Source organism: Sturnira hondurensis, unplaced genomic scaffold, assembly GCF_014824575.4.
Source record: "Sturnira hondurensis isolate 20B ecotype Veracruz unplaced genomic scaffold, ASM1482457v3 Scaffold0022908, whole genome shotgun sequence".
Taxonomy (NCBI): Eukaryota; Metazoa; Chordata; class Mammalia; order Chiroptera; family Phyllostomidae; genus Sturnira; species Sturnira hondurensis.
Genome location: NW_028095539.1, coordinates 6,634,072 through 6,660,595, shown reverse-complemented (window position 1 = coordinate 6,660,595; position 26,524 = coordinate 6,634,072). Strand labels below are relative to the sequence as shown.

The 26,524-nt window shown below is 61.7% G+C and overlaps 1 protein-coding gene across 5 annotated transcripts in view; it reads left to right on the top strand.

Moving 5' to 3' along the window:
- RAPGEF1 (Rap guanine nucleotide exchange factor 1) overlaps positions 1-26,524 on the top strand; it is a 111,297-nt gene that overhangs the window by 77,981 nt on the left and 6,792 nt on the right. For 2 of the 5 annotated variants that reach the window (XM_037036367.1, XM_037036363.1), the window contains 10 exons: positions 343-843; positions 4,446-4,648; positions 6,824-6,982; positions 14,844-15,116; positions 15,964-16,056; positions 17,786-17,874; positions 19,875-19,986; positions 21,477-21,552; positions 24,117-24,201; positions 25,918-26,010. In XM_037036367.1, coding sequence (XP_036892262.1) covers positions 343-843; positions 4,446-4,648; positions 6,824-6,982; positions 14,844-15,116; positions 15,964-16,056; positions 17,786-17,874; positions 19,875-19,986; positions 21,477-21,552; positions 24,117-24,201; positions 25,918-26,010 — 1,684 coding nt within the window. The remainder of the gene's footprint in view (positions 1-342; positions 844-4,445; positions 4,649-6,823; positions 6,983-14,843; positions 15,117-15,963; positions 16,057-17,785; positions 17,875-19,874; positions 19,987-21,476; positions 21,553-24,116; positions 24,202-25,917; positions 26,011-26,524) is intronic. The other 3 variants (XM_037036364.1, XM_037036368.1, XM_037036369.1) reach the window with 3 other exon arrangements.

Genomic DNA, 26,524 nt, shown 5'->3' with positions numbered 1-26,524 from the left:
AATATATCAAATTGTAAACAGATCCCAGTCAGACTGTGGGGCTGTGGGGTTTTTTGAGGGGGCGGTTTGCCACATTTTCTACAGTGGTCATGCATTTTCTTTTTAACTAAGAAGTTAAAAAAAAAACAGGAAATGCAAAGAATAGGATAACAAAGAGCCGTGTCCCCGTCTGTCTTGACTGTTAGGCAGGAGCCGAGTGAGAACATAAACTGCAGCGCAGACCTCCCTTGAAGCAGGAGGCGTGTTTTGTTGCGCCGTAATGAACAGGCTTGGGAGCAGGCGTGGGGGTCCTCCCGTGGGGTCCTGTGGCTGACGGGTGTGCTTCTCCTGTTGTGAACACAGATCATTACGACCCGGACTACGAATTCCTTCAGCAAGACCTCTCGGACGCAGACCAGATACCTCAGCCCGCGGCCTGCAACCTCAGCCCGCTCCCGGAGTCCCTGGGGGAGTCTGGGTCTCCGTTCCTCGGCCATCCCTTCCAGTTGCCTCTCAGCAGCTGCCCCCAGCCAGACGGGCCCTTAGCCCCAGGGCCACCGGCAGACACGCCACCGGCCCTCCCCGAGAAGAAGCGCAGGAGCGCGGCCTCCCAGACCACGGACGGCTCTGGCTGCAGGGTGTCCTACGAGCGGCACCCCTCCCAGTACGACAACATCTCCGAGGATGACCTGCAGAACCCGGCCTTGGTCCGGCCCCTCCCCTTCACGCCCTTCGCTGCTGTCGTCCCCCTTCAGCAAGGAGGTTCCCCAGCCTCGGTTGAATTTGTGGGTGACTTCGCTGTTCCTGAATCGACGGGTGACCCAGAAAAACCGCCTCCTCTGCCAGAAAAGAAAAACAAACACAGTAAGTTTTCGTGGCGCCCTGAGTTGGTGGTGGGTCCTACTGGGGCACTAGGCCAGAATCGAGCCGGAGGGCTCCGGGTTGGTAAAGACAGGACCACGGGCGCGCAGACACTTCCGGAGCCGGTGTGTCAATGCTGGGGACTGTTTTGTGAGCCTGGTCGGCTGAGCTCTCCTCTGGCCACTGAACCCAGGCCTGGTCACCACAGGGGCCCGGGTGTTTGGCCTCTTGTAGGTGGCAGGCAGTTGACCTTCTGGCCCGAGCACATGGTGGCAAAGAGAAACGAGTGTCGTGGCATTCGGGGCCCCGCCACAGCAGCGAGGGTGGTTTCAGGAGGGCTTCCCACGGCCCCAGCGGGACCTGCTCAGGGTCCTGAAGGATGCCAGGAGGCTGTGTGGAGAGGTCCCTGGTGGCCCTCGTCTTCTGGTGCTGGCACCGGAATGTCATGTAAAGGACTGCAATCTGGGATGACCCAAGGACGCCTCTTGGATCACATACTTCCATGCATGATGTCACTGGGGCCCAGGGGTGGAGCTGAACTTCTGGATTTTCCTGTTTTGAACATTTCCAACTGCGGGTTTGCCATCAGACCCCTACGGGGTGTTCCTACTGCACGGTGACTGTTCTGCTGGCTCCCCACCGGCACCGCGTGGCCTGCGCCTCTGCCCCTCAGTGCATCATCGGCAAGGCTCCGCTGTGTCCTTTGGCTGACCTGTCGTCGCCGTTTAGATGTGTGTGTGGCCACGCCAGCCCCACAGCCAGGGCAGCCTGGCCTCAGGCGAAGCGTCAGCAGACAACTTCTGTGTTCCAAGTTCCCCGGTGAGGGTGTTAGGTGGCTCTCCCGGGGTAACTGCAGCAGGGGCCCCCCAGAACCAGCTGGGTGGGCTTGCAAGGCAGCAGCCACCAAGGGTGTGACATGCCCCGGCTCCTCGCCAGGGGGTCACCCAGCTTGTGTCCTGGCCTGGGTGGTGGGGGAGAGCAGCTCTGTGAGGCTGGTGATGTCGCTCCCGCCTGTCGTGTACGCTGGCCTGTTAGAAGCCAGGGCCCTCGTGGTGGCAGCAACAAATGGTGGCAGCAGGAAGGCTTCCTCCTGCGCCCCTCGCCCTGTCTCGGGAGTACCATTTAGGGCTCACACCTCTTCCTTCTACCCTTCCTGGAACTCTGAGCCCAGGACTGTCAGGACCACATCAGTGCAAACTGCAGCGGGTAGAGGTGCTGCCTGGCCCAGGAGCCTGGGCGGCCCCTGTCGACCTTCAGAGCAGGGCGGGCGCAGCCCCGCAGGGCTGGGGAGAGAGGAAGGCCAGGGAGAGGCGCTCATTCCTCCCGCAGAACAAGCAAGCCTCCAGGGGCCGCAGTGTTTTCTGTTACCTTCTGCTTCACCTCGTCCATCAGTGTCTGCGGCACTTGTGCCTACAAAACCTTTCCAACCTGCTGAGAGCTTACAGCGTCGACGCCCTGGGCTAAGGCCTCACCCACCCTGCAGTTGGTCCTCGCTGCTGCCGGCCGGAAGGGTGTCATCAGCTCCTGTTTCATGGAAGAAGGAGCCGGGGCACAACGGAGCTGAGCCTTGCCCAGGATCAGGAAGCTCTGGGCTGCAGAGCAGGCCTGTGTCCCTGCCTCCCCCACTAAGCAGGCAGGGCATGCCCCTCCTAGCTGAGACCCCTTCTGAATGCTGGCCACCAGGCAGCAGAGGATCTTTCCTGTGCCCCAGGAAAGGACCATACACTTGAGGCTCTCCAGGCTTGGCCCTAATCTCAAGTTCACGTTTCACTTCCTGAGACGACACTCATGGAGTCCAGTCTGTGACCCCGTGGACACTCCTCCCAATTGCTGAGGGGAGGAAGTAACCATCCTAACACGTGGCTGACGCTGACAGCTCGTCCACACAGTCCCGTGTCACCGAGCAGCCTCGTCCTTCAGTGGCTCTGCTGTCCTGAGGTTCCCCAGCCCCTCTGGGTGGGGGCAGCCCCGCAAGGCCTTTCTATGCCAGACAAGCTTCCGGTCTGTCCGCCCACGGTCCTGGGTGCTGCCGTGGTGCCTACCTGCTCAGCCTTCCAGGGAAGCCAGCCCTGCCTTTGGAGTGGGTGGGGCCTTCTTGTTTCCAGGAGTTGTGGGCAGTTAGCAGTTCTCTGCAGGGGCAACACTGGGGGGGGGAGCATCTTCCCCTCACTTCCTCTGGCGGTCAGGTGAGGGTGCGGTGTTCAGTCTTCTCAGGGAGCGGGGCAGACCTTCGGAGTCAGCTGCTCAGACCCTGGTGGTGCCAGCAGGGCAGCGTTAAGGGAGAGGCGCGGCAGGGACTGAGCGACTGTAGCAGCATCGGCAACTGGTCTCCTGCGGGGACCGTCCTTGCCTGCCCTTGCCTGCCCACCTTTTACCGCCTTTTGTGGCCAAGCTCCACTGCACGCTTGTTGGAGCTAGGACTGTCTTTTTGATCCTTTTAAATAAAGAAGGTGGCTGTGAGCCTCTCCATCAGTGAAGGGTGCCAGAAAGACGCCTGGAGAGGCATTTGCTCTCCACCTTGACCCCAGTGACAACGCCAAAGAGAGCCAGGCCACCCCTGCCCTCGTGGCTGCTTCCCCAGCTCAGCGCCTGTGCTTTGCTTTGCTGGCTGGCTTGGGTCTCCAGTGAAGCCCCTGGCTTGGGAGTTGTATGAAAGTGCAAAGTCAAGCCCTAAAGAACTGTCCTTGCCACTTTTTCTTGGGGTCTGTATCTCGGCTCCACCCAGCAGGTGCCTGTGGCCCTTGGATGTGACGTGGTGGGAAGGCGCTCACTCGGGATGATGGCTCAGATCTCTGCCCCCGTGCCCGCCCCACACAGACTTGGGGATCTTCGCTTCCAGGCAGGGGCCTGTTCCCTGCCCGGCTCTCTTTGCCACTCCCTCCCTCGTGAGTGGGAAGCAGCTCTGTGGGCGCAGTTCTTGGTGGTTGCTCTAACCCAGGGGCCAGGGCGCGGCGGTGCCTTTCCCTCAGAGGTCGGCACCACGTGGGGCGGGGGTCACATCCTAACACCTGGGTGCTGCCTCGACCACCTGGACCAGGGGAAAGGCACGACAGGTTTTCAGGCCTGTCTGGACCCAGGCTTGGCCATGGGGAATGTCAAGTACAAGAGTCAGCTCACGGGGCAGGGGGGAGTGGAGAAGGGGCTTCTGCCCCAGCACAGCCTTCACGGCTGCACAAGTGCGTCAGGTGTCGGCACAGTCTGCTCCAAACTGGCGCTTCTCCCAGAACCCTCCGGGGTCTTCAGGAGGGCGTGGCTCTACAGAGGCGACTCAGATCAGTAACCCCCAAAATCGGGAATGGCGAGTGCATGGGTGCACACACAGGAGGTCCCGTGCCTCCAGCGAAGGTGTCCCCGAGGGTGAGGCCGCTGAGACAGGACAGCTGAGCTCTTGTTCTCCGACCTCCCACCTAGGGAGCCTCGTCTCCTTCTCTGTCCCCAGGCCCCGTACCCCTCCAGCCTTTGTCTGGTCTCATGTGGGGATTCTCCCCCACCCTCGCTTAGCTCATCCATCTTCTAGACGAGCACCCCCACCCCACCCCGTGCTTCTCTGTTCCCCACGGGGCATTTGCCCTGACCTTTACCCCGCCTGGGTCTGTTTCCCGCAGTGCTGGCCTACATGCAGCTGCTCGAGGACTACTCGGAGCCGCAGCCGTCCGTGTTCTACCAGACGCCGCAGAACGAGCACGTCTACCAGCAGAAGAACAGGCTCCTCATGGAGGTCTACGGCTTCACCGACTCCTTCAGCAGCGTGGACGCCCCGCCGGAGCTGGCGCCGCCCCCCGCCCTGCCTCCCAAGCAGCGGCAGCTGGTAAGAAGCCCCTCCCCTGTCCCCTCTCTGTGCTGCCCCAGTGGCCAGAACTTTTGTCCTGACAGGTCTTCCTCGGGGACAGGCTTAACCCTCTCTCCTTCCCGCGGGGCCTGAGGCTGGTGTGGAACCGGCCACCTCCCAGGAGGGGCTCGCGCTCCCTCCCGAGCAGCTCACGTGTAGCTGGGCCTGGCTGGTCGGCTCTCCCTGCCGACGGTCTCAGACACTATTTTCTCTCTTCTCTGGCTCCAGTCCAGACCTCCCAGAGAGGAGGGCTCGGTCAAAGCCCAGGGCAGGGTCTGCGTAGGGCCGTCTGTGGGCTTGATTTCCATCATGGGCCTAACTCTGTAGAGGGACCCACACCTGTCCTGGCCAGTGAGGCCCCAGTGAAAACGAGCGCTGCTCCAGCAGGACAGCCATGTGCGTCTCAGGCACGGCACCGGCCTCCCCCAAAGGACACCTGAGCGAGGACTCGTGCGGGCGACGCAGCCCGAGCCTGCCCGGGGCCGGCACCCCGCAGGTCCTGGGGCCCGGCAGCAGGGCACATCGACTGCGCCTGTTTGCTGCCTCGAAACTGTTTTCTCTCTGCTGCCAGTTGTCTGACCAAGTGGACTCCGGTCAGGCTCTGGGGTCCCCGTCTAGCCGTGCGTGCCAGGAAGGGCACCCGGGGGGCCTCGTCCTTTTCAGAGGGCACGTGCTGCTGTTCTGCCCCCCTGCTGGTCAGTCAGGTAGTTTTTTAACTGAGGAGGGGCCAGGGAGGCTGGCCAGGCCATCTCTCATCTGTTGCGTGGGGACCTGAGGTGCTGCCCCGACTTTTCTGGGACACGGCTGCCGACTAGAGGACCAGGGCCCTGGGTTCCACCTCATGATCCCCCAGAGCTTGGCAGTTCTGTGCGTGGGACCTGAGCCTACGCCCAGCCCCAGGTGCCCCTGAGCGTTCCTTCGTTCCATGGGCTCAGGGGCTGACCAGACAGAACCAGCTCGGGCGTGGGAGTCGTGAGCTCCAGCCCTGCTGCTTACTGTCCACATAGCAGCTTTTCCGTGCCCTGCCCACGCTGTGGGTGCCCAAACCTGCTCAAATGGGAATGTGTAAATTGCTCTGAAAATGTCCCAAAAGGGGGCCTTCTCCACAGAAACGGAAATGCTTGCCCCAGAGACCCCTCACCTGAGCTATCAGCTCGAACAGCTGGGCCAGACTTCCCAGAGGTTTGAGATTTGCTCAGCTCTCTCATGGGCGCCCACAGGTGCCCGTCGGCCATCTTTGGGCATCGGCGCTCATGATCCCTAACGAGCACGCTTGGCGTCGCCTGTCTGGGAGGGCCCTCGGGGCCTTTCCTGCACCGGGCTGGCAGGGCGGTCCTGAGAGCCCAGGGGCCCCAGGAGCTGAACCGACACCCTCTAGAGCACCTCCGTGTATGCACTGGGCTTCCATGGGGTTTCACAGGGCCCTCCCCACGGCCACATCATCCCTACTCGCAGCAAATGGAGGCTGTCGGAGCTGAAGGGACTTCCTCAGAGCCTACCACAAGAAGTGGAAGGGTTGGGGACAGAGCCCAAGGCTGAGCGAAGCCCGGCTCACAGCAGTGCGCCCTGTGCGGCCGATGGGCACACCGCTCTCGATGCAGCCTGGAGAAGGGCTACCCCAGTTTACCGCTGGCCAACACACACTGTGGAAGGCACGGTTCTGAGTGTCTACCGTGCACACAGTCCTCCACAGTGTTGGCCATCTTACAGGTGAAAAGCCAGAGGCCCGGGAGCTCTGAGTGGTGCTCGAGGTCAAACAGGTCACAGGCGGCAGGGCCCAGACTCGCACCAGGGCAGCCTGGCTCCTGGCCTGCACTCCGCAGAAGCACGAGCAGCTACGCGGCCTACGCCCGCCGAGGAGGCGCAGGGGGCCCTGAGCAAGTTGGCAGGCGGGGCCCAAACCCACTCGGCCTCACTCTTCCACTTCCAGGGGGCACAATCTGTGCCAAAGGTAGCCCTAAATCTGTGGTAAGGAAACGAGGGAGGGTGCCCACTTGTCCAGGTGGCCCTGGCGGGCACCTCTGACCCCTCACTGAGCCAGGCAGCCACCCTCTCCAGAGGGCCAGCCGCAGCCTCCCCGGCCCACGCGCACACACGCCTGACTGTTCTCTGCTCTTCTCCCTCCTCCCGTCTTCTCTCCTCCCCTCTGTCCAGCAGGCCTCCTATGCTGCTTCTTCCTTCTCCTCTGTCTCCTACTGTGTCCAGCAAACTAAAGTGGCCTTCACCCCCGAGGACAGCAGTGCCACGCAGGGCATCAGTGTGTCCGTCTCTAACTCCTTTCTCAGCCGGCACGGCAACTTACCCGTGCCCTCGGTGAGTCGCTCCCTGCCGCTCTGCACCTGCAGCCTGGTGCGCGCACTTCCCTTTGTAGCCCGTGCCTACCGACGAGGGCGTGGCTGCCCATCGCTGACTGTCCTCCTGCAGATCCCTGCACCTGGTGGGCCAGGGTGCTCGGGGACTGTGTGAGGGGGGGAGGAACTGGAGTGGCCACACTTGCAGCATTACCACTCGGGCATTTTATTCTGATCTCCCCTGGGGCCAACCCTTTGTATGTTCCGTGGTCAAAAAGAAACGTCCCTCCCAGAGGAAGCCCGAGAGAGCTGGGGTTGGAGGGCCGAGTCAGTTAGCCTTGCCGTGTAACAAACCTCCAAGGCGTGGTCACTTCGAACCACAGTAACCATTTCTCGTGGCCTAGGACACAGCTCGGTGGGGGGATGGCGCTGATCTGCCCAGGCTGGCTTTGGCTGGACTCGCTAACATCCCCGGAACCTCAGCTGAGACGGCTGGGCTGGCCGCAAACCACGTGATGTGTTGGCCCCATCGGGCCAGCCTGGCCTGTTCCCAGGGGCAGCTGGCAAGGCTCCCAGGAAACAAATGGGAGCCTGCAAGGAGTCCTAAGGCCTAGCTCGGCACAGGCGCTCTGTCACCTCCCTCGCGTCCCCTCAGTCCAGTCACAGGGCCAGCCCAGATTCCAGGAATAGGGAAGTAGGTGTGCCTCTTGGAGGGAGCTGCTGATGGGGGGCTTGGGTAGAGCAGAGAGTGTCGGTGGCCGTTTTCATAAGCAGTTTTCTTTGAAGCGTGGGACCCTAGCTCTGTAGGGGACGTAGAGCTGGTCTGGTGCTGGGATCTGCATCTGTCCAAAACCCAAAGGGCCATCCAGCCCGCTTCTGTCTGGTCAAGTGAGAGTGAGCGGCAGGGCAGGACATGGTGAGGGGCCCGCGCCTGCTCCCCGCCACGGCCCGCTTGTCCCCACACGCACGCTCCGTCTGCGCTCCCCAGCCCGTTCCCTTCTGCTGGGGCCATGCTTTTACTCGCCTCTTCTTTTGTGACATGAGGATCAGATCAATTCTTAGGAGGCCGCCTGGCACGCAGCCAGCTCCGAAGTTCTTACTGCCGTTGTCGCTTTAGAGTTCCGGGTTGGGGTCCGGTTCCGCTCTGATTCTGCACCTGAGAACTTGGGCTGGTGGCTTCACCGGCTTGGACTGCCCTCACCCCTCCGCAGCGGTGAGGTCGCCTGGTGACTTTCAGAGACAGATCCCAGCTCGGGATGCCAGTGTGGTCGTGTCCAGGCTGCATCTCTGGGACCACCCAGTGCGGAGGTTGGGACGGTCCTGCCTGCCGAGAGGGTGTCCAGGCTGCATCTCTGGGACCACCCAGTGCGGAGGTTGGGACGGTCCTGCCTGCCGAGAGGACTTTGGAGTGCCTTCTTTGGGGAGGGGTACCAGGGCCTAGCTTCGCAGAGCCCTCGGCCACCCTACACTTGGCAGAGGCTGAACACCCTGCTCCCTCCACACCCCCAGCCCCGGCCTGGTGCACAGACCCTGCTGGCAGCTCCTGTCACAGACGAGCTCGGTTGGGCCGCAGGCAGCCCCCGCTCTGGACCGTCTTTCCCCGTAAACAAAGTGTGAGCTCCCTGAAGAGTGCCTAGAATGGTCCTTTTGAGCAGTTTGGGTTGCAGTGCTGTCAGTGAATGGGACTGTTTGCTGCAGAAGGAAAGACAATTTGAGGGCCTCTTAATTAAGCTTGGCTGTGAGAGCATCACAGTTGTCCTTCCTGGGACTTCGGGAGGCTTGTAGCTTCGGAACTTCTAGATTCTCAGCACCAGCTCCACTAAGGAGCCCAAGGGAAGGAGCTAGTGAAGACGCTTTGTTTCTTTAAAAGGAACCCCCCCCACATCTGATCCAGTGCAGTCCCCACACTGTGCACATGCCCTCTGCCCTCATCTAAGACGCACCCCAGAGAGAAAGGGCTGGGCACCGCTCACAGGGCAGCCCTGGGGTCCCGAGTTTCTCCACCCATCGTCCTGGGCCTGTCGCTAGGCCAGCGTGACATTCCCAAGGGCGCCACCTAGAGCACCCAAGACTCACGGGTCCCATGTGGCCGAGGACCCTGCTTGTTCCTCATTGTCCTCCCCGCTGACCCAAGAGGCTCTGGATGCTGGCTGTCCTGCCGAGAGTTTAGCCCAAGTGTTTCACAGGTAGCTGCTGTCTGCTGGGCCCCTCAGGGGTGTTCACACTGGCCTTTCTGCCCTGCCTCTGAGACCCAGTGCTCCTGTGGCCGCCACTGCCACCACTTCCCGAGTGTGAAGTCTGGTTTGAGCCCACAGTGACCCTGACACAGCCTTGGGCAGGAGGCACACGCACACGTGTGGCCTCCTGTGTTCTTGAGACCCAAGAGAGAGAGCGGTCCACCTTTGTGCAGAGCCACAACCTGAGAAGGGACAGTCACCGTGGGAGCCAGGAGCCATCTGGCCTTGCCTGCCGTGGGTGGCAGGGACCCTGTCAGGAGGCAGGATGCGTCCCCACCTGAAGATCCTCACCTCGGGGCTCAGAGTGCCCTCTGTGACCGAGCCTTCCTGCCCCTTCCTTCCAAAGGCTCCTGGCTCTCGTCAGCGCCCGTGACATTGAGGGCGGCGGTGCTCCGGACCAGCTGCGGCGCCCTTCTGTCTGCGCAACCGTGGTCTGGGCAGGTGCGCTCGGTCCTCGGGAAGGTCTGTGGTCACGTGAACCCCGAGGGTGCTACCCACATGTCAGACTTTCACATCGGCCCCTGGCAGGGCCCCGCCCACTGCTTGGGGACAGAGCGCCTGCCCCCACTCCAGAGGTGGAGAGGCCAGAGGGGGCAGCCGACACCTTTGCCCGGAGTCTTTAGTGAGGCCAGGGTTGGAGCCAGGTCCCCATCATAAAGAGGAGTATCCAGTCTATGAAACTCTTCATTGCCGTAAATAAACACCGAGACCAGGGAGGGCTGGGTGAAGAAAGGCTCGCGAGAGCCGCTCACACTGCGATGCACGGCAGAGTGGGGCTGCAGGCCCTCGGCGGGGCCCTCGGCAGGGAGGGACAGTGCTCTGGGCCTGGGTAGGGCCGAAGGATGCCTCTCGCAGACGTCGTCCCCTGGGACCAGGAAGGAGAGAGGAGACAAAGCCAGTGCTCCCCCCTCCGGCTTGCCCCCCGGAGCGACAAGGAATGTTATCGAGGGCCCTTCCTGGTCACCTGGGTAGGAGTGATCGTGTCCCATCGGGTGTTTTCTCACTAACGGTGGATCCCAGCTGAGGCCCCAAACTGGCCGTGCACGGTGTATCTGCTTTGCCAGCAGCCTTCAGAAACACTGAACCCAGAAGCCTTGCTTGAGCCGAGAGTGTGCAGTGGTGACTGAGCTCCCCAAACACTCACCAGGGCAGGAAGTCCATTCCCGTAAACAGGCGCATTTCCCTGTAATTGGTGCGCCAAAGGTTCCCTAAAGCTTGGCACTCACGTCGCTGTGGGGCACCCATTCCGGTCAAGGCCCTCGGCCTGCAGCTGTCGGCACACCCTCGGCCTCCTCGGCCAACCCCTCTCCCTCGTAACCCAAGGAATTCAGTGCAAGAACGTGTTAGGTTGCGGAATCCGGATTCTTCGCGTAAAGACCTGCTTTCTTGCCAGCATAGCACAGGGCCACAGTGGGGAGAGTGTCGGTGAGCAGTGGTGCCGGGCTAGCTTTAGGCAGCTTTGCTTCTCTAGGCATGGGTGGCCCTGTGCCAGCAGATGAGGTCATCTGTCATCCTGGACACTCAGAAGACTCTTGGTGGTTCCTCCAGGTGTGTGTTTCCAAGAGTGGGTGCTGGCCATGGCGTCCTGTGAGGACAGCTCTCTCTGCACTCCCAGCTTAGTCCTCACTCCAGCCTTGCCCACGGCCTTTGGCGTGCTGGTCACCCCTGAGACTCAGCTAAGGAGCTGACCTGCGAGCGGAGTCAGCGCTGTGGACGGCGTGCTTAGGGGCTGTCCCGTGCTCGGAAGACCCACCGAGTGTGGGCCATCCCCATGTCGCCTCCTAGGAGCAGAGCTGTGTGTTACTAGGTGTGTGGCCTGCCCTCCAGCCTGTTTCCTCATCTGGGGACAAGGACCAGAGCCACGCTGTGCAGAGATTGCGGTGACTCGCACAGAGCCTTGGGCCCCTCGTCTGGCCAGCAGGGGGCGTGCAGTGAGGGGGCTCATCGGACCACCCTGAGGTGGTCCTGTTGACCCCTGAAGGACTGTGTGATCAGGGCTGCCCAGGAGGGGGCGAGGGTTGTGGTGCGGCACCCCTCTCCTAAGGCGCTTCCCAGGAGCACCCTGGCCCCCTGGGCCTTTGGCCCAAGCCTGCAGTCCCCAGACAGGCAGCCCCTCTCGTCCTGAATCTTCAGCCCACACAGTCCTCCTCTGGCTGTAAATAAAAGCTCCTGCTGTGGGGAATGCGGGCGCCCGGCAGAGCCCGAAACGCACCCCGGGCTGTGCCGAAGTGATGCCTGTGCTCAGGCCAGCGCTGCCTCTCCCTGCTTGTGTGGACGCACAGCCTTCAAGGGCCTGAAAACGGGGAGCAGGAGAGACCAGACTGTGGCAATGGTGTGGTAATGAGCCCTACACGGCCGCACGTCTGCAGAGCCCCCGGAGAGGCACCAGGCTTTCTGGGGATTAGAGAGCAGCTCCTACGTCGCCCCAGCCCTGAAGGTGCCTCCAAAGCTTGGCCCCCTGCCCAGCACAGCTACATAGCTGGGATACCAGAGCTGCTCAGGGGCCCCCAGGGGAGGAGGGGGGCTGGCGCGGTGGGAAGGACCCGCAGACACTTAGTCCTAGGGATGGGACCTCCTTCCTTCCTTCTTGGTGGCTGCCCCGCTCCTGCCATGCACGCCCTGGCATGTCCCTGGGCCCCCTTCCCCCACTCCCACTGGGTCCTGCACCTGGCGGTGGCTGGTGCTGGATCAGGCAGCACCGCGGATGCTTAAGTGATAACACTGGAAGCAGTTCTGAGCAGTCCTTTGTTTGCTGCGTGGAAGTGTGCGGCCCCTGTTGCGCGTCTCGGTGCCGCTGTGTCGGGCAGTTCCCAGACTGGGATCGGGAGGTGAGGGGGAACAGCTCGCGCTGGCCGAGTGCGGGTCATGGCCAGGCTGTGCTGGGACTCGGCGTCGGCATCAAACCCACTCAGAGAGCCCGGGGAGAAGTGCTCATGCCTTCCTCCCCATTCTGGGGAGCGGGGGGGGGAGACTGAGGCTCGAGACCTTAACCAACTCGCTTAGAGTCACTGGGTGTACAGTTCAGGCCCGTGTGACTTGGAAATGTGTCCCAGCTCCCAGAAAAGGCACCAGCTGCACCGGAGTCTGCCACCCCGAACTTGTCACATCAAGACCTGTTTAACACGCCATGTGATCCACCAGGAAGCCACTATCAAATGTCACAACTCCCATACTTACCTGGCACGGGAGATACCATGATCACAAATGTCACAACTCCCGTGATCACGCTGGAACTGTGAGTCAGGCTCATTGTCACAGGGCCCACCAAGTGTGGGTTTTGGGGGCCTGGGTCCCGGGTGAGGACAGTGTTGGTGCTTGAGACAGAGCTGGCCTTTTTCTCTCGGTCTGTTCCGGCTGCTGTTCAGAAAGCCACACCCTGGGTGGCTTATGAGCAGCAGAAACCTAGTTCTCACAGCTCTGGGGCCACAAGTTTGCCATCGGGTTCCAGCGTGGGTGAGGGAGGTCCTCCCCCAGGCCTGGACTTCTCATTGCGGCCTCACTGGCAGAAGCACCTCTGTGGACCCTCTTGAGGGCCCTGCACACAGGCAGCTCCCCAACCCTCAGGGAGAGCTTAGGTGCCCACTAGCCAGCTCCTCTACAGAGAAGGACGTGAACAGAGTGTCGCTTTCGGCAGGAACCGAAGCCCAGGGTGTTAGCTGGTCAGGACATGTGGCACCCCCACTCTTCCGTTTGACTGTACAGAGGCCTCAAGTTGGTGGGTTAGAGGGACAATAAAATGTGTGAGCGGGAGCCTGGGTCTGGCGTGAGTCAGCAGCGCCTGGTGCTCACGGGGTGAGAGGGCCTTGGCCTCGCCAACGAGGGAGGTCTTCCTCCCGCTGGGTGCAGCCAGGGAGGTGGCTGGCGGCCCCGCATGGGAAGGGCGGCTCCCCTGTCCCTGGAGTGGCCGGAGCTCTAGCCCAGGTCACAGTAGGGCTTTGTAGGACTGGTTAAGGGTGTGCCCAGTTCTGACCTGTTTGTTTAAGATTTCTTTTTTCCCTCCTTCTGTGGGTTCTGAAAATCTGCCAGGAACAGAGAACGTGGAGTGAGCGATGTCCAGGTTGCGTTGGGTTTGGCGTTTGTCGGGTTCTATATCCACAGTGGGTGAGTGAGCCTGGCAGGCTGGCCTTTGGCCACAGTCCCTTCCACACACTCCTCTCCTGTCTCCTTGGGACACTGGCAGGCCCCTGGGACATGGCCACATGGTCGAGTATTCTTGACTGGTGGTTAGTGGTCTCCAGCCCTCCTCCACGAGCAGAGCCGGGGCCTGGAGGGGCTCACTGTGCACCTCCTAGGCTGACCGCAGACCATCCTTCCAGGTGAGGTCTGCGAGGGTCTGAGGGCTCCATGGTAGTGTTGGAGGCATTGCAGGATCACCTCGTCTATTAAAAAAAGGGGAAAAAGGAGCCCCAGACAGCATGGCTCAGGTGGTTGGAGCATTGTGCTGTAACCAGAGGGTTGCAGGTTCAATTCTCGCTCAGGGCACATGCCTGGGTGGCAGGATTGGCCCTCTGTCCAGGTGCAGCAGCATTTCTCCCTGCCTCTCTCTCAATAGCCATGAAAAATGTCCTCAGGTGAGGAGGAAAGGAAAAAATTTTAAATAAACGTTTTAATAAAAGAAAGAAGACAAAAGATTGGGTGTGAAGGGCCTTGGCTGGTATAGCTCAGTGGATTGAGCGCAGGCTGCAAAGCAGAGGGTTGTAGGTTCGATTCCCAGTCAGGGCACATGCCTGTGTTGCAGGTCAGGTCCCCAGTAGGGGGCGTGCAAGAGGCAACCATTTGTTGATGTTTCTATCCCTCTCTTTCTCCCTCCCTTCCCCTCTCTAAAAATAAATAAATAAAATATTTTTTTTAAAAAAGAAGGCCCTGGCTGGTGTAGCTCAGTGGATTGAGCGTGGGCCTGCAAACCACACGATGGTGGTTCGATTCCCAGTCAGGGCACATGCCTGGGTTGCAGGCCAGTTCCCAGCAGGGAACTCACGAGAGGCAACCATACATTGATGTTTCTCTCCTTCTCTCCTTCCTTTCCTCTCTAATGATAAATAAATAAAAAATCTAAAAAAAAAAAAAGAAGAAGAAGAAAATTGGGTGGGAAAGGAAACGAACTGAGAAATTTGTAGCATTTGGTTAGCACGATTCTTCCAGCTATTTTTGAGGGGGGCAGAAATAGCCTAAGGGGTTTGAGGTGGGTTACAGTAGTGAGTAACCCACTACCGGCTGTTTTGTTTGACTCCAGGGGGTGAATCCAAAGAGATTTGTTTATCCAAAAGATTCAGAGCAAGTAAACGTGACCAGGCATCTGACTGAAGGTGCTGAATTTACCCAGTAGGTCCCTGAAGGGACAAAAGGCATAGACTGGGTTGTGTGACAAGCAGAGGACATGACCGCCCATGCTGAGTGTGGGGCTTGCTGTCCTCAGGGGCGTCCCGGACAGCACGGGTCAATCCAGGGCTTCTCGAGGGAGGGAGTCTGGGTGGGGGGACCTCAGGCCAGAGGAGCCCAGGGTTGGTCGGGCCTGCCCCGTGGCCCGTGTTAGATTGCTGTGGACAGCCTGTCGGAGCTCGGCTGGGCTAACCTAACTGCTTTCTCTCTTGTCTGTCTGTTCCCCCACCTCCTCCTTCTGTGTCTGTCCTGCGCCCGCATCTCTAGTACAAGTCTGTGTTCAGGTCCTTCTCCCAGGACTCCGTGCCTCACAGCCAAGCTTCTGCACAACCTTTCCTCCCGCCTACCTCCTCTTCCTCTCCACACTTCCCACCTGTCCACCAGTCTCAGAGCTCGGACCTAGCGGTGCCACCTGCCGCCGGTCTGCCCCCCAGCGCCGTGGACGGGCTTCTCTCATCTTCTCAGGAGAGCACCTTTCACGGGAGCCCTGTCTGCCTTCCTTCCGAAACCTCTCTCACTGACTCGCCCCAGACGCCTTCGGTGAGAACTCAGCACCCCCCGCCCCTGTGGGGGCCGCACGTTGGGAGAAAGCGGTGTCACTGTTGGTGACAGCCTCTGCCCTCTGCCGGCCATCACGGCTGCCGCCACATGTGCAGTGAGTGGCGTGGCTGGGTGGAGGCCTGCGGTAGGTCTCAGGTGAGGCCGTGGCCTGTTCCATACAGAGTTCCCAGCAGACTGGGGGCCTGCACTTGTACAGGCAGGTCGGTGACTGTTTAGAGATGGTTGGTTACCGTGAGCATAAAGTTAGAAGATGCTGCTAGTGTTCCATGGGGTTGCTGATGTTTGGAGAGGTGCAGGGTCACAGGCGGCTGCCTTTCCAACGGGGCTCAGCCTGCCTGCGCTGTCACGTTGACTGCAGGGCTCCCTCCGGGCACCGGGAGGTGCTGCCTGGCAAGTCGGCGTGGACACGGGCGAGGAGATGGGGCAGAGCAGGGGCAGGCAGGCGGGGACCGACTCTCGGGCACATTGAGTCATCTGCGTGGTTGCTGCTTGCCCTCCGTGATTACCTCCCACTACGCTGGGGACTCACAGTCCCCACGAGGGCAGAGAGGAGAAGGGTACTGCTCCCAGGACAGTTGCATGGCCCTGTCATTTTAAGGAAGACCCAGAGGGGAGCGTGGGTCCCCTGTAACACAAGCAAGAGGTGGCCAAGCAATGTTGCTCTCTGACCCTGGGGCTGAGCCACCCAGGGAGGCCTGTGTGCACCTGTCTCCGTCCTCTGTTGCCCACAAAGAGCAGCAGGCTCCCGGCAGGCTGTGCTCTCGGAGCCTGGGGGCCACTGGAGGGTCTGTCACATGTGCCTTTGCTCTCGTCCTGTCTCCCCCAGAGTGACAACGCCAGCGAGGAGGCAGGTGAGGGTGAATATGTCAATCTGTGCTCCTCTGGCCAGAGCGGCGAGGAGCTGGCTCACTCTCGAGGAGTAAGTAGCCTCGGGGCCGCCTGGTGCATGCGGCCGGCCGGCAGGGCCAGGCCCCAGCTTTTGGCTGAGCCTCCCGGTCCCTAGCAGACCGGCCCCGTGGGCAGAGGACCTGGCTTTTGGTGGAGGTCTTTGGCTTTTGCTTCGTTGCACGTGACACCCCTCGAGCTTACCCAGTGGGTTTTTTGGAAATCTGTGGGGCGTCCTGCCGACAACCTGGCCACCTGTCAGGTGCTCTCAGAAGGTACTAACCCACCTTCTGGCATCGAGGCCCGCCCTCCATCCCTGCCCCACAGGGACCAACGCTGCCCCACAGAGACCTTCGCACCGTCACCTCCTCTTCCTCCCCAGCATGCCCCCTCCTCCCTTTCCCATCCGCTTCCCCAGAAGCGGTGAGTCTGGCAGGCAAGCCCCACTCTGCCCCCATGCACCTCCCCGCTGAGAGCGCACAGGACCAGCCGACACTGTCTGCCTGGCCTCACGGCCTCTGCAGCTCCAGTCGGTCTGACCGCTCTGTGAAGCCGTCAGCTTCCAGGTTTTGCTGCAGCAAAACAGGAGCCAATCCGGAAGCCCCAGAGGGAACGCCCTCCTGGCACCCTGAGTGGGACGTGTCCTTGAGGGGAGGGGCCCGAGTCCTCCCTGGTGGTCGACCCAGGCTCAGGCCTGTGAGAAGCATGGCCACTCCTGTTAAGACGACTCCCCCGAGGGGATCCCCACAGGACCCTAGACCTCTGCGCAGGGCAAGCCCCACTTCAGGTGCCAGCAGGTCATAGGGCACTGTGCGGTCCCCACTGCAGTGGAGGGGGACTGCATGCCTGGGGTCTACCGGTTTCTCCCCTGGAGTTCCTGCCTCACCTGTGCCCCCACCCCCAGCACCGTCCAGTTCGGCCCCTGCCCGATGGCATCCACCTCAGGCCGGCTCTCCAGCGCCCACACCGCTCACTACCTGGGACCATATTCAGTGGCCACTACCTACCTCACTGGGAACACTCTTCATGACAGTGTCCCATGGATTCATGCTGCCCTACTCTGTCGTGGCCTTGGTGGCAGACCAGGGGTGCAGGAGCACCATGTTGTTGCTGGGCAGGGTGGGCCCAGATCCCCAGGGAGAAGCGAGGCTGCTGGAGGAAGGGGTCGCACTCACGCAGGGGAGCTTCTAGGCCCTCAGGAGCTGTCCCTGGGGGGCCCGGAGCACAGCGGTCCCGAGGACCGCCTCCAACAGGGCTGCCTCTGACGAGGCGTCAAGAAGCTGTGCTGCCCGCCAGCGGGGCACGGCGGTTCAGGACACGGGTTCTGGAGGCTGCAGCCTCCTAGCTGCGTGGTCTCGGGCCGGGCCCTTAACTTCTAGCCTCTGTCTGTGTGTGCCAGGGGGTGTGACAATGCCATTGATGGAGTGGGCCGCAGTGTGGGTACACTGCCTGCTGAGCTTTGTGGAGTACGAGCAACTGTGACATTGTTTCTTCCAAGAGGTGTTTGGGACAGCTTTGTCTCAGTTGACTGCTGACATGTTATAAGTGGTGACATCTTCCACTGTCCCCGGAGGGCGAGACGCCAGTCTGAAAGGGCTGTGTGCTTTCAGTGTGAGGCAGCGCGTGCATGGGTGACCGGTTCCCATCTGAGACCACTCTGTGGGGACTTACACTCCAAAGCCACCTACAGGCAGGAGTGCTGGAAGCAGACCAGCCCCAGCTCGGGCATCTGTCACGAGCCTGGCACCAACTTCTCTTTTCAGGACTCGCCAGCTGGGAAAGACGGGCACCCCAGGGATCCCTCTGCCCTCAGCAGCACGCCTGGGAAGGAAAGCCGAGATGGGGGAGAAAGGTAGGCAGCGACGCTCACGGGGCCAGGGTCCTGAGAGCGAGGGCGGTGAGCGTGCCCAGAGGGTGCGGCCTGGGCTGCCCCCCGCTGGCCACATGCCAGGCCTGCTGGTTCTGTGCGTCCACATTTCTTCCTTTCTTATGATTCTCAAAGGTGTTCATGCTTAGGGTAGAAAATGTGGCAAGGACAGGAGACTGCAAGGAAGCGGGGAAGTCCAAGGTGCCCCGACAGGTGCCCCCAAAGCCCTTTGCTGTAGCCGCCAGCAGCCGGCCACGACTTCTGGTCGTCTGCATGCACACGAGCCACCTCACAAACTGCCCACAACGGTCTCTGTCAGCTCCAGAGCGACCTGCCTCGACCTCTCCCAAGTTCAGATGCAGTAAGGGAGTGTAAAAGAACCCCCCCCAAACCCTTTTATTGAGAGTTTATAGATACAGTATGTGTGTTACATTTCTCAACCATTTGAAAGTAAGTCACAGGCATGACACGTGGTTCCCGAACACCGTGGCACACCTCCTGACAAAGCTTGAAATCCTGCCTGATTACAATGCTAGTCTCACACCTAAGGAAATGAACAATGCCCCTTCTCGTATCAGCAGGCCACCTCCCTCTCCCCTCGGTCTCCCTGAAACGTACAGCTCGCCTTTTGGAACCAAGATCAGTGAGGAGTCATAGTTGCATTAGTTGTGTGTCTGCTCCTCTTTTGTGACACTTCAGCGTCAGACCTGACCAGGCGCAGTAACGAGGTGGTAGGTCTCCACTCTGCACTCGCGGGTGTGCTGTGTGGGGCCTGCCCGGCAGCACGGCCACGCGCCGCCCCGTGTCGGCTTCACCTTTGTGAGAGGTTTCCAGGCGTCTCACACACCGGGGGGTGCAGAGGCAGGTTACAGTTGTACCAAAAACACAGAGTTTGCCCTCCTGTGATTATGTGTTAACTGCTGTATTTGCGTATGTGTCTTCTGTACGAACAACCCTGATCTTACTTTGCCTTGCCCTGCCCTGTGTCCGAGCCTTCCCTCCCTCTCCTGGCCATGGTGAGCTGCCTCTGGGGCCCCGCGTGCCAGGCTGAGGGGCACCCGGTCACCATCGTCAGGCGTGGAGTGGACATAAGTGGTTTAAGCAGAAGCAGGATCGCAAGGAGCAGGAGAGAACTACTAGGAGGCATCCCGTGGGGGCCCTTGGAGGAGGGCAGTCCCCCAGCCCCCCCCCGGCCACAGTTCTGTGTGGCCCCGTTGCATGCAGGTCACCTGCCAGGCCGAGGTGCCCCATGTGTTAAGTAAGGGCGACCAGGTGTTCTGGTTTAGCGCCCAGTGGCAGAGCGTGCCTGGGCCACGCATAGGACAGCAGCCAGGGCTCTGCCTCCAGCTCACTGGGTCTGAGAGGGCGCGTCTCAGGGTCCCGGCGGCCTTGTGCAGACCCCGGGGCTGAGCAGTGGGACTGGTTAGGGACTCCTGGGAGGCTGTCCTCTTTCCACAAGAGCCAAACCACAGACAACCGTGACGAGATGCGTGACATGGGGTTCTTCCCAGGACCACACAGAGCTCTGCTCTGGCCCATCGTGTTGGCCCAGACTTTCATGTCTTAGGTACTTAGGGTCACAAGTGTGACCTGTGACCACGAGCGCAGCCAGTGCCTGACAGGATCCACCGTGAGAATCCTAAGCATAAATGGGGAACATGGAAGAAAATTCTGCGGGGAAGTCAGGTGCCTGCAGACCCAGTGCCCGCCTCCTCCAGATGTCACCCAGCCACTCCCCTGACTACAGTGGCCGACACCTTATGGGTCAGCAGGAAGGTCCTGTGGTCACACAGGCTCAGCAGCAGAGCTGGAGACCCAGCTCGTGTCCTGGCCCCACCCAGCCCTGGCCTCCTGAGGTGGGGGGGTGGGGACGGCCTGGGCTGCACGTGGCACCATGATCAGGGAGGCTTGTTCGGGGGCAGGGCTGCACTGCCGCAGCCCCCAGGCCTGCTGGGCACCTGCAGCACAGACCGCGTGTCCCCCAGGGCCCCGAGGTCACCGGAGACTCCAGAGCCGGCGCAGTCGGAGGAGGAAGTGGACGAGCTGTCTCTCATCGACCACAATGAAATCATGGCCAGGCTGACACTCAAGCAGGAGGTGAGCTCCTCGCAGGCCCGGGTCGGGAGGGTCTGGTTGGTGATGAGGGGGAGGGGGCTTCGGCCTGAGTCAAACGGAAAGGCCCGGGGAGGCACTGGCCCTCCGGGCAGCTGCCTGGGCTCGGGCTCTGCGCCTGGGCCACCATGGGTGCCGGGAGATCCGGGGTGAGGTCGGCCCCCTCCCCTGAGCCCCAGCCGGATGGTTTGTGAGGACAAGACCCACATAAGGTGCTCAGCACAGGGCCTGCATGTGGCGAGCCCTTGTCAGCACTAGACGTCGTGAAGTTGGCGCTGACAGAGTGACCCGCAACAGTCACGGCCGGGAGGGTGCAGCTGACAAGGGGGTGCAGGCTGCCTCCATCCTGTGCCTTGTCCGGAGGCCTCATGGATAAAATGCAGCACCCAGACCTGTCCAACAAAGAGGAGCTAACCTGGAGGGGCTTCGCGTCCCCCTCTGCCAGGCGACCCTGGAAACAGGAGTGGCTTAGTCCAGTGGCCCACCCCCGAGGAAGGGGCCAGTTCCTGGGCTCTGGCTGGGTGGAGGCGCACGTGCAGACGCACAGGCGGGTCCTGCCCCTCACACCCGCTGGGCAGTACAGAGAGGAGCCGGGCAGCCGGGCTGGCGGGCACTGGGACAGCTGGCTGCTCTCCAGACAGGAGTGATGCTTCGAGACACTTCCCAGAAATTTCTTCTGAAAAATCAGGTCCTGGGCATAGTCCCCCCAACACACAGACACAGCTGGAAACCCGAGACACACTGGGCCCTGGAGTCCGAAGTGAGCACCCACACCCAGAGGGGGCAGGCAGTCTGCGAGAACAAGGGCTGCCGGCAGCAGGGGTGCAGGCGGGGGCTCTGGCCTGCGCTCCCCACTGGCCCTGGCGACGGCGGTCTCTGGCTCCCGGCCAGGTTAATGGGGCAAGGCCTCTCTTTGCTCACGTGTGAGACTGTTTCTCTAACTGGCAGGCGGCCGTCACAGTCACTGGTCGCGTAAGCAGCATCAGGTGTAATTAAATGTCTTTGTGACACTGCGTGCTCCTTGAGAAGGGCCCCCAGGAGAACCTGTGGCGTTCTGACCAGTGGCCTCCCCTCCCACCTGAGGAAGCAGATCAGGACTCAGGGCAGCTCGCTGCGGTGCTAGGGACATCGTGGTTGGGCACAGTCCTGCTGCCTCCCCACAGCCCCCCTGTCCCCAGCACGTGAGAACCTCCCTCCTCGCCCCTGCGACCCATGGGTCGGCAACAGGGAAAGATCGGAGAGGGCTGCCTCCCCTGACCCGCGTGTCTCTGAGCTGAGCGCCCTGGTGCCCGCAGTGCCCGGGCAGCTCCAGGGCCTCCGTCTACCAAGCAGGTTCCGCTCTGGGCCTGCTGTCCAAGCACCGGGCTGTGGGCGGCTGGATGGCCTGGGTGGGCAGAGGGAACAGGGACCTGGGATCTCTGGCACAGTGCCGCTGTGGTCTCAGCTCTGCCATCTCATGGCCATTGTCCTTGCAGGGTGACGACGGGCCCGATGTCCGCGGGGGGTCTGGAGACATCCTGCTGGTCCACGCCACCGAGACAGACCGGAAAGGTACGGCTGCGCCTCTTTGGGGGCCTTGGTCTGGGCCCAGGGTCCTGCGGCAGCCACCCACTGCCCGGCCCTCCGCTGCCCTGTCCTGTCCTCCCCACCAGTCCTGAGCGGGTTGGGGTGGCAGAGCGGCTGGGTCACCACAGTTGGGGACCTAGGAAGCTGCACTGAAAGCCAGACCTCTGCTTCCTGACCCTTCCGGAGTGTGTCCCCCTTCGGCGTAGGGTGGTGACGACTCCAGGACCCACAGGGGCATTGAGGGCCAGTGTTGCGGGTGCAGAGCTCAGCTCCTGGCAGGAGCCCCACAGATGGCACCTGGAGTGATGCGTTCAGCGGTAGCACCGACTTGCAGTGGCTATTGTCCCTCCTGGTGCTTACGTGACATCGCATCACTCCACACTGCTAGGCAGGGTTCCGGTCCTGTTCTGCCCAGGAGCCTAGAGCTTGACCACGGGGTGCTGTCTTCCCAGGGTCTCCAGCCCTCGGTGTGCTCATCCTCTGAGGGGTGGAGGAGTGGGGACCTCTGGTCTGGGGACTCTGTACTAGCAGGAGAGCTGTCCTTCCAAGTTGTGTGGCCCCAGGAAGAGGAGGCGGGGCCACAGAAGGTGCCCCGACCTTGGTCAGTGAGGGGGAGGGGCTGCAGTGCCCCCCTACAGCCAGCCACGCTCTCCCATACTAGCTTTGCTCCCACCCTTTCTGAATTACCACCAGGTGCTAACATCAGGTGTGGAAGGAATGAACATACCCCAGTCTTGACCCCATGACCCCCCAATTTCATTTTTTGTAAATAACCAAATTCCTGTTTTTACTGCCCATTTCTCAAAGCAATTCTGAGAACTTTTAAACCATGAACGAAGTGCAAGAGTAACGTTTATGTGGCAGAGAAAAAAACGAAACGGTGCCCCAGACTCAGCACCGACACTGTGCTGCCTGCCAGGGCTTCTCCCCTGGCGTCTGGTGTCCGGGGCGGGGCCCAGCCCCGAGGACTTGGAGCTCGAATGCAGCCGTACCACTCGTAGGCTTGGGCAGCCTGGGCATCAGCAGAGGTTGGCAGTGCCAGTGGATGTGCCAGCTGAGTGCACCGACTCGGGGCATCCCCCCGGCGGGTGCCCAGGAGCGCTCATTCCCGGCCTTGGGGAGCAGCTGGTGCTCTGCCCGCTGCAGGGAGCCCCCGGGGGCGCTCCCAGGGCGGGAGGAAGGGCTGTCGCCCTCACCCAGAAGGAAGGAAAGGGCTGAGTGGGAGCTGGCTCGGCCCAGAGCAGAGGGCTCCACTGTCCTGCCAGGGGCAGCCAGCTGTGGCCAAGGCCAGAGGGGGCCCCACAGGCGGAGCAGCCAGGAACCTTCCAGTCTGTGCCTGTGGTGCTTGGCAAGGAGGCTGCTCCGCCAGCCAGGCTTCTACTTGGTTTTATTCACGGAAAGGCTGAGGCTACGAGGAACTGGAGTCGGGTGTCCCCGGGATGCAGTGTGGAGGCAGAGGCCCTGGGCCGCACAGCGAGGGCCGAGGGGCTTCCTGTGGCCCAGGGACTGCACTAGTGGCTTCCTCGGGACCGGGGGCCCTGCACTCAGGGTGTGCAGATTCGGGCCCAGTCTTCCCGAAGCAGGCATTGCTCCTGCCGAGCCTGTCTCCTCTCCCTTGCCCACCCACTCTGAGCAGAACCCCAGACTCGACAGTGAGCTGGGTGGGTTGGGGTCCAGAGAGCAGCCCGGGGTGATGCTGTGGGAGCCTCCCTCGTGACACCTGCTCCTCCAGCTGCCCCCACCCTGTCCCCCAGCACACACCCAGATGCAGGAGCTGGCCTCTTCCTCTCTCCTTTGTCTCAGGGTACCCTCAAGGGCGGGGAACAGAAGCTGGGATCGGCCAAGCCTGCACTGCTCAGCCGGAGAGGGATGTCTGGGAGGTTTCTCCCCACAGCGAGTTGGGGTGAATGAGAAGATGGGGGAGGGTGGCCGCTGACCAGAGAGGAAGCGGTGCGCACACGAGCTCAGCCTCACGGTGCGAAGCACACTGTGGTGTCAGATCAGGACTCGAACCTCAGCTCCAGCTCAGAGCAACTCTGAGGTTCACAGACCTGGCCAGGTCGCGTGTCTCAGGGAGTGACCTGCATCTAGAGCATTCCACTCCTTTCCTTTAAGGACTATGGGGGTGGCGGGGTGTCACAACCACAAATGAACTGAGTTGTTATGACCCTTGGCTAGAAGGGCTAGGAAGGGGCAGCCAGCGGGGAGCTGCCAGCCCCGGGGCCCCTGCCTGCCGGAGGGGCTCTTCCCGCTTGGCCCTGCCCTTCCCTGGCCCCGAGCATTCCTGCTTGCACATCCCAGCAACTCGCCAAGCAGGCCCCTTCACCCCATTCTGGGTCTGTCAGTGTGGGCAGGTCCCCAAGACCTTCCCGGGGCTGCCGTCAGAGGCATCACCTGTGAGCGAGCTTCAGAATCTGTGGGCCAGTTGGCCTGGTTCTCTCTGTGCCCACGGCCGTGAAGGCCTGCAAGTCACCTGGCCTTAGCTGTCAGTGTCCCATCAGAGGGGGGACGTCACAGCAGGCGGCGCTCATCGGCTGTCCTTCCTCCAGACCTGGTGCTGTACTGCGAGGCCTTCTTGACCACCTACCGGACCTTCATCACCCCCGAGGAGCTCATCAAGAAGCTGCAGTACCGATATCCTTTCCTGGCCCCCCTCTGACCTCCCGCACTGCAGAAGGGGGGCCTTCTCGCCCGCTCAGCCCTCCTTCAGGGGCCCTGTGGGCGTGGAGGCAGTGGGGGCAGGTGCGGCCGGTTGTGCTGTGTGCTAGGCTTCCCTCGGAGCTTCCGTCCCCATCGGGGAGAGGGCCGAGTGAGGAGGAGGCCGGGACTAGAGCGGTGGGGGGCTGCTGCAGTCATGAGTGGTCCTGGATCATTACAACCGGCCCCTCAGGGGGAACCATGGGGGCCCCTGTGGCTTCTAGCGGGGCCCCAGGGCGTTGGGGTGGTGGGTACGGAGATGCAGGACCTAGGGAATCGAGGCTTAGGGGAGCAGCCTCGGGGAAGGCACAGCCCCTCGTTCTGACGCAGACTTGGCCGTGGACCGAAACTCAAGTCCACAGCAGGATTGGCACCTGCCCCTTAGCCACGTCTGCCTGCAAGTGTGCCTGTTCCAGAAGACCCCCAGGCTGGAAGGACCACCTTTGGGGCCTCTTTGTCAGGTCCTGTCCTGCCCCAAAGATGGGCCAGCCCAAGGCCTGCTTCCCCTTGACCACATCCCCCAGTCACAGCTCGTGAGTGCCACCTGCTGGGCAGCTGCTGTCGCTTGGAGCAGGGAGTCTGGGGTTCCAGCTCTCTCCCCTCCCTCCCGGTGCCCTGAGGCTTCCTCCCGCAGGCCTTCTGGTCCCTGAGGTGGACTGGCACTGAGATGGACGCCCCGTCTGTGAGGACTCTATGGGGACTTCGGTTCCTGGGCCTCACAGGTTGTTGCTCGCAGGCTCAGCAGGTGGTTGTAGCACATACTTGTTGGGAACTTGTTAGTGTCAGGCGTGCTGCTGAGTGCCTGCCCATGCAGTCCCAGCCAGCTGTGGAAGCATCGTGTGTCTATATTGTCCCCATATTCGACATGGTACCCTTGGATTCCTCTGTGCGAGCCGGGAAACTGAGGCTCGGAGAGGTTAGCAGCTGTTTGGTGGGAGACCCACCTCTGACCCCCGAGCTCAGGTTCTCAGCGCCTCCCCACTCAGCCGCCTCCAACCTGTGAGTGGAGGTGTTTCAGCCTCGAGACCCTGAGCACAGCTAGCATGTGAGCCCTCCGTGCCGCAGGCCTTGAGGACTGTGCTTAGCGCATGGCTCCTTCCTAAGCACTTCCAGGTCCCCAGAAAAGAAAGGAACAGGAGCAGGGTTCGGAGGGGCGGCCGCAGGTGGCAGAAGGCAGGGCCTTGGGAGCTGCCAGCGGAGGCCAGGTGTTCGCAGGGCAGCTGCAGGGGAGCAGCAGGCTCGCCTCAGCGGGTCCTCGGGCTCCAGGAACTTGAGTCAGGAGCACAGGAAGACGCCTCTGGGCCATGCACCACCCAAGTCCTGGGGGATCAGGACCTGTGGTTTGTGGCTGCCGGTCTCCGCTCAAGGCTCAGAAGGCGACCCTGGGCGGTGCGCAGAGGGGCGCTCCTGCGGGCAGGAGAGGGTGGCGGGCCAGGACACACTGAGATGGGCGCTCATGGCCACATCGCGGTCCTGCTGCCCTGCCCAGGCCTCTGCCATCCCCATGCCTGGTTCCCTGGGACAGGGCCTCACCCAGGCTCCCTGGCACATCCCAGCACTCAGGGAGTGGCAGCTGGCGGCAGGTGGCCCTTCTGGTCAGTCTTCCTGTCGCTGCCCACGTGGGAATGGCTATTTCTTTAACACACACTCCACGTACGAGAAGTTCTCCCCCTTTGCTGACACGTTCAAGAAGCGCGTCAGCAAGAACACGTTCTTCGTTCTGGTGCGGGTTGTGGATGAACTCTGGTGAGTGCTCCCCCCTCTGGGCTGTTGGAGGCCTTGGCCTCTCGGGGCCCTTCTGGGGTACCCCTTCTGGGGTACTGGCACCCGTGCTGGGACTGGGGCATCCTGCTCTCTCGGGCCACGTGCCCGCAGTTCTGCACGGGCCCACTCAGCCTGTTCACATACGGCCTTGGGGGAATGACCCAGCCCCGCCCACACCCTGGTTTCTTCATGGGGGCCGTGCCCTCCACACGGAGCTCAGGCTGGGCCCACGGTGGGTGAGCCTGGCTGCCCACTCAGCTCCCCATCCTTCCCTGGGGGGCGCTCCCCATTGCCACATGTCGGGCAGACACACGGCAGGCTGGCCCTTTCCTAGGCTGGCAAAGGCACCCTCCTGGCCCTGCCTCAGAGCACTTCCCCTCTGGGGGGGAGCCACCTCGGTGGTGCCCTGCTGCGAGACCTCGGTGCGTGGCAGGCCCTGTGCAGAGGGCCGTCCTGAGGCATCTGGTCGGAGGGACCATGGCCTCTTTGGGCCTCC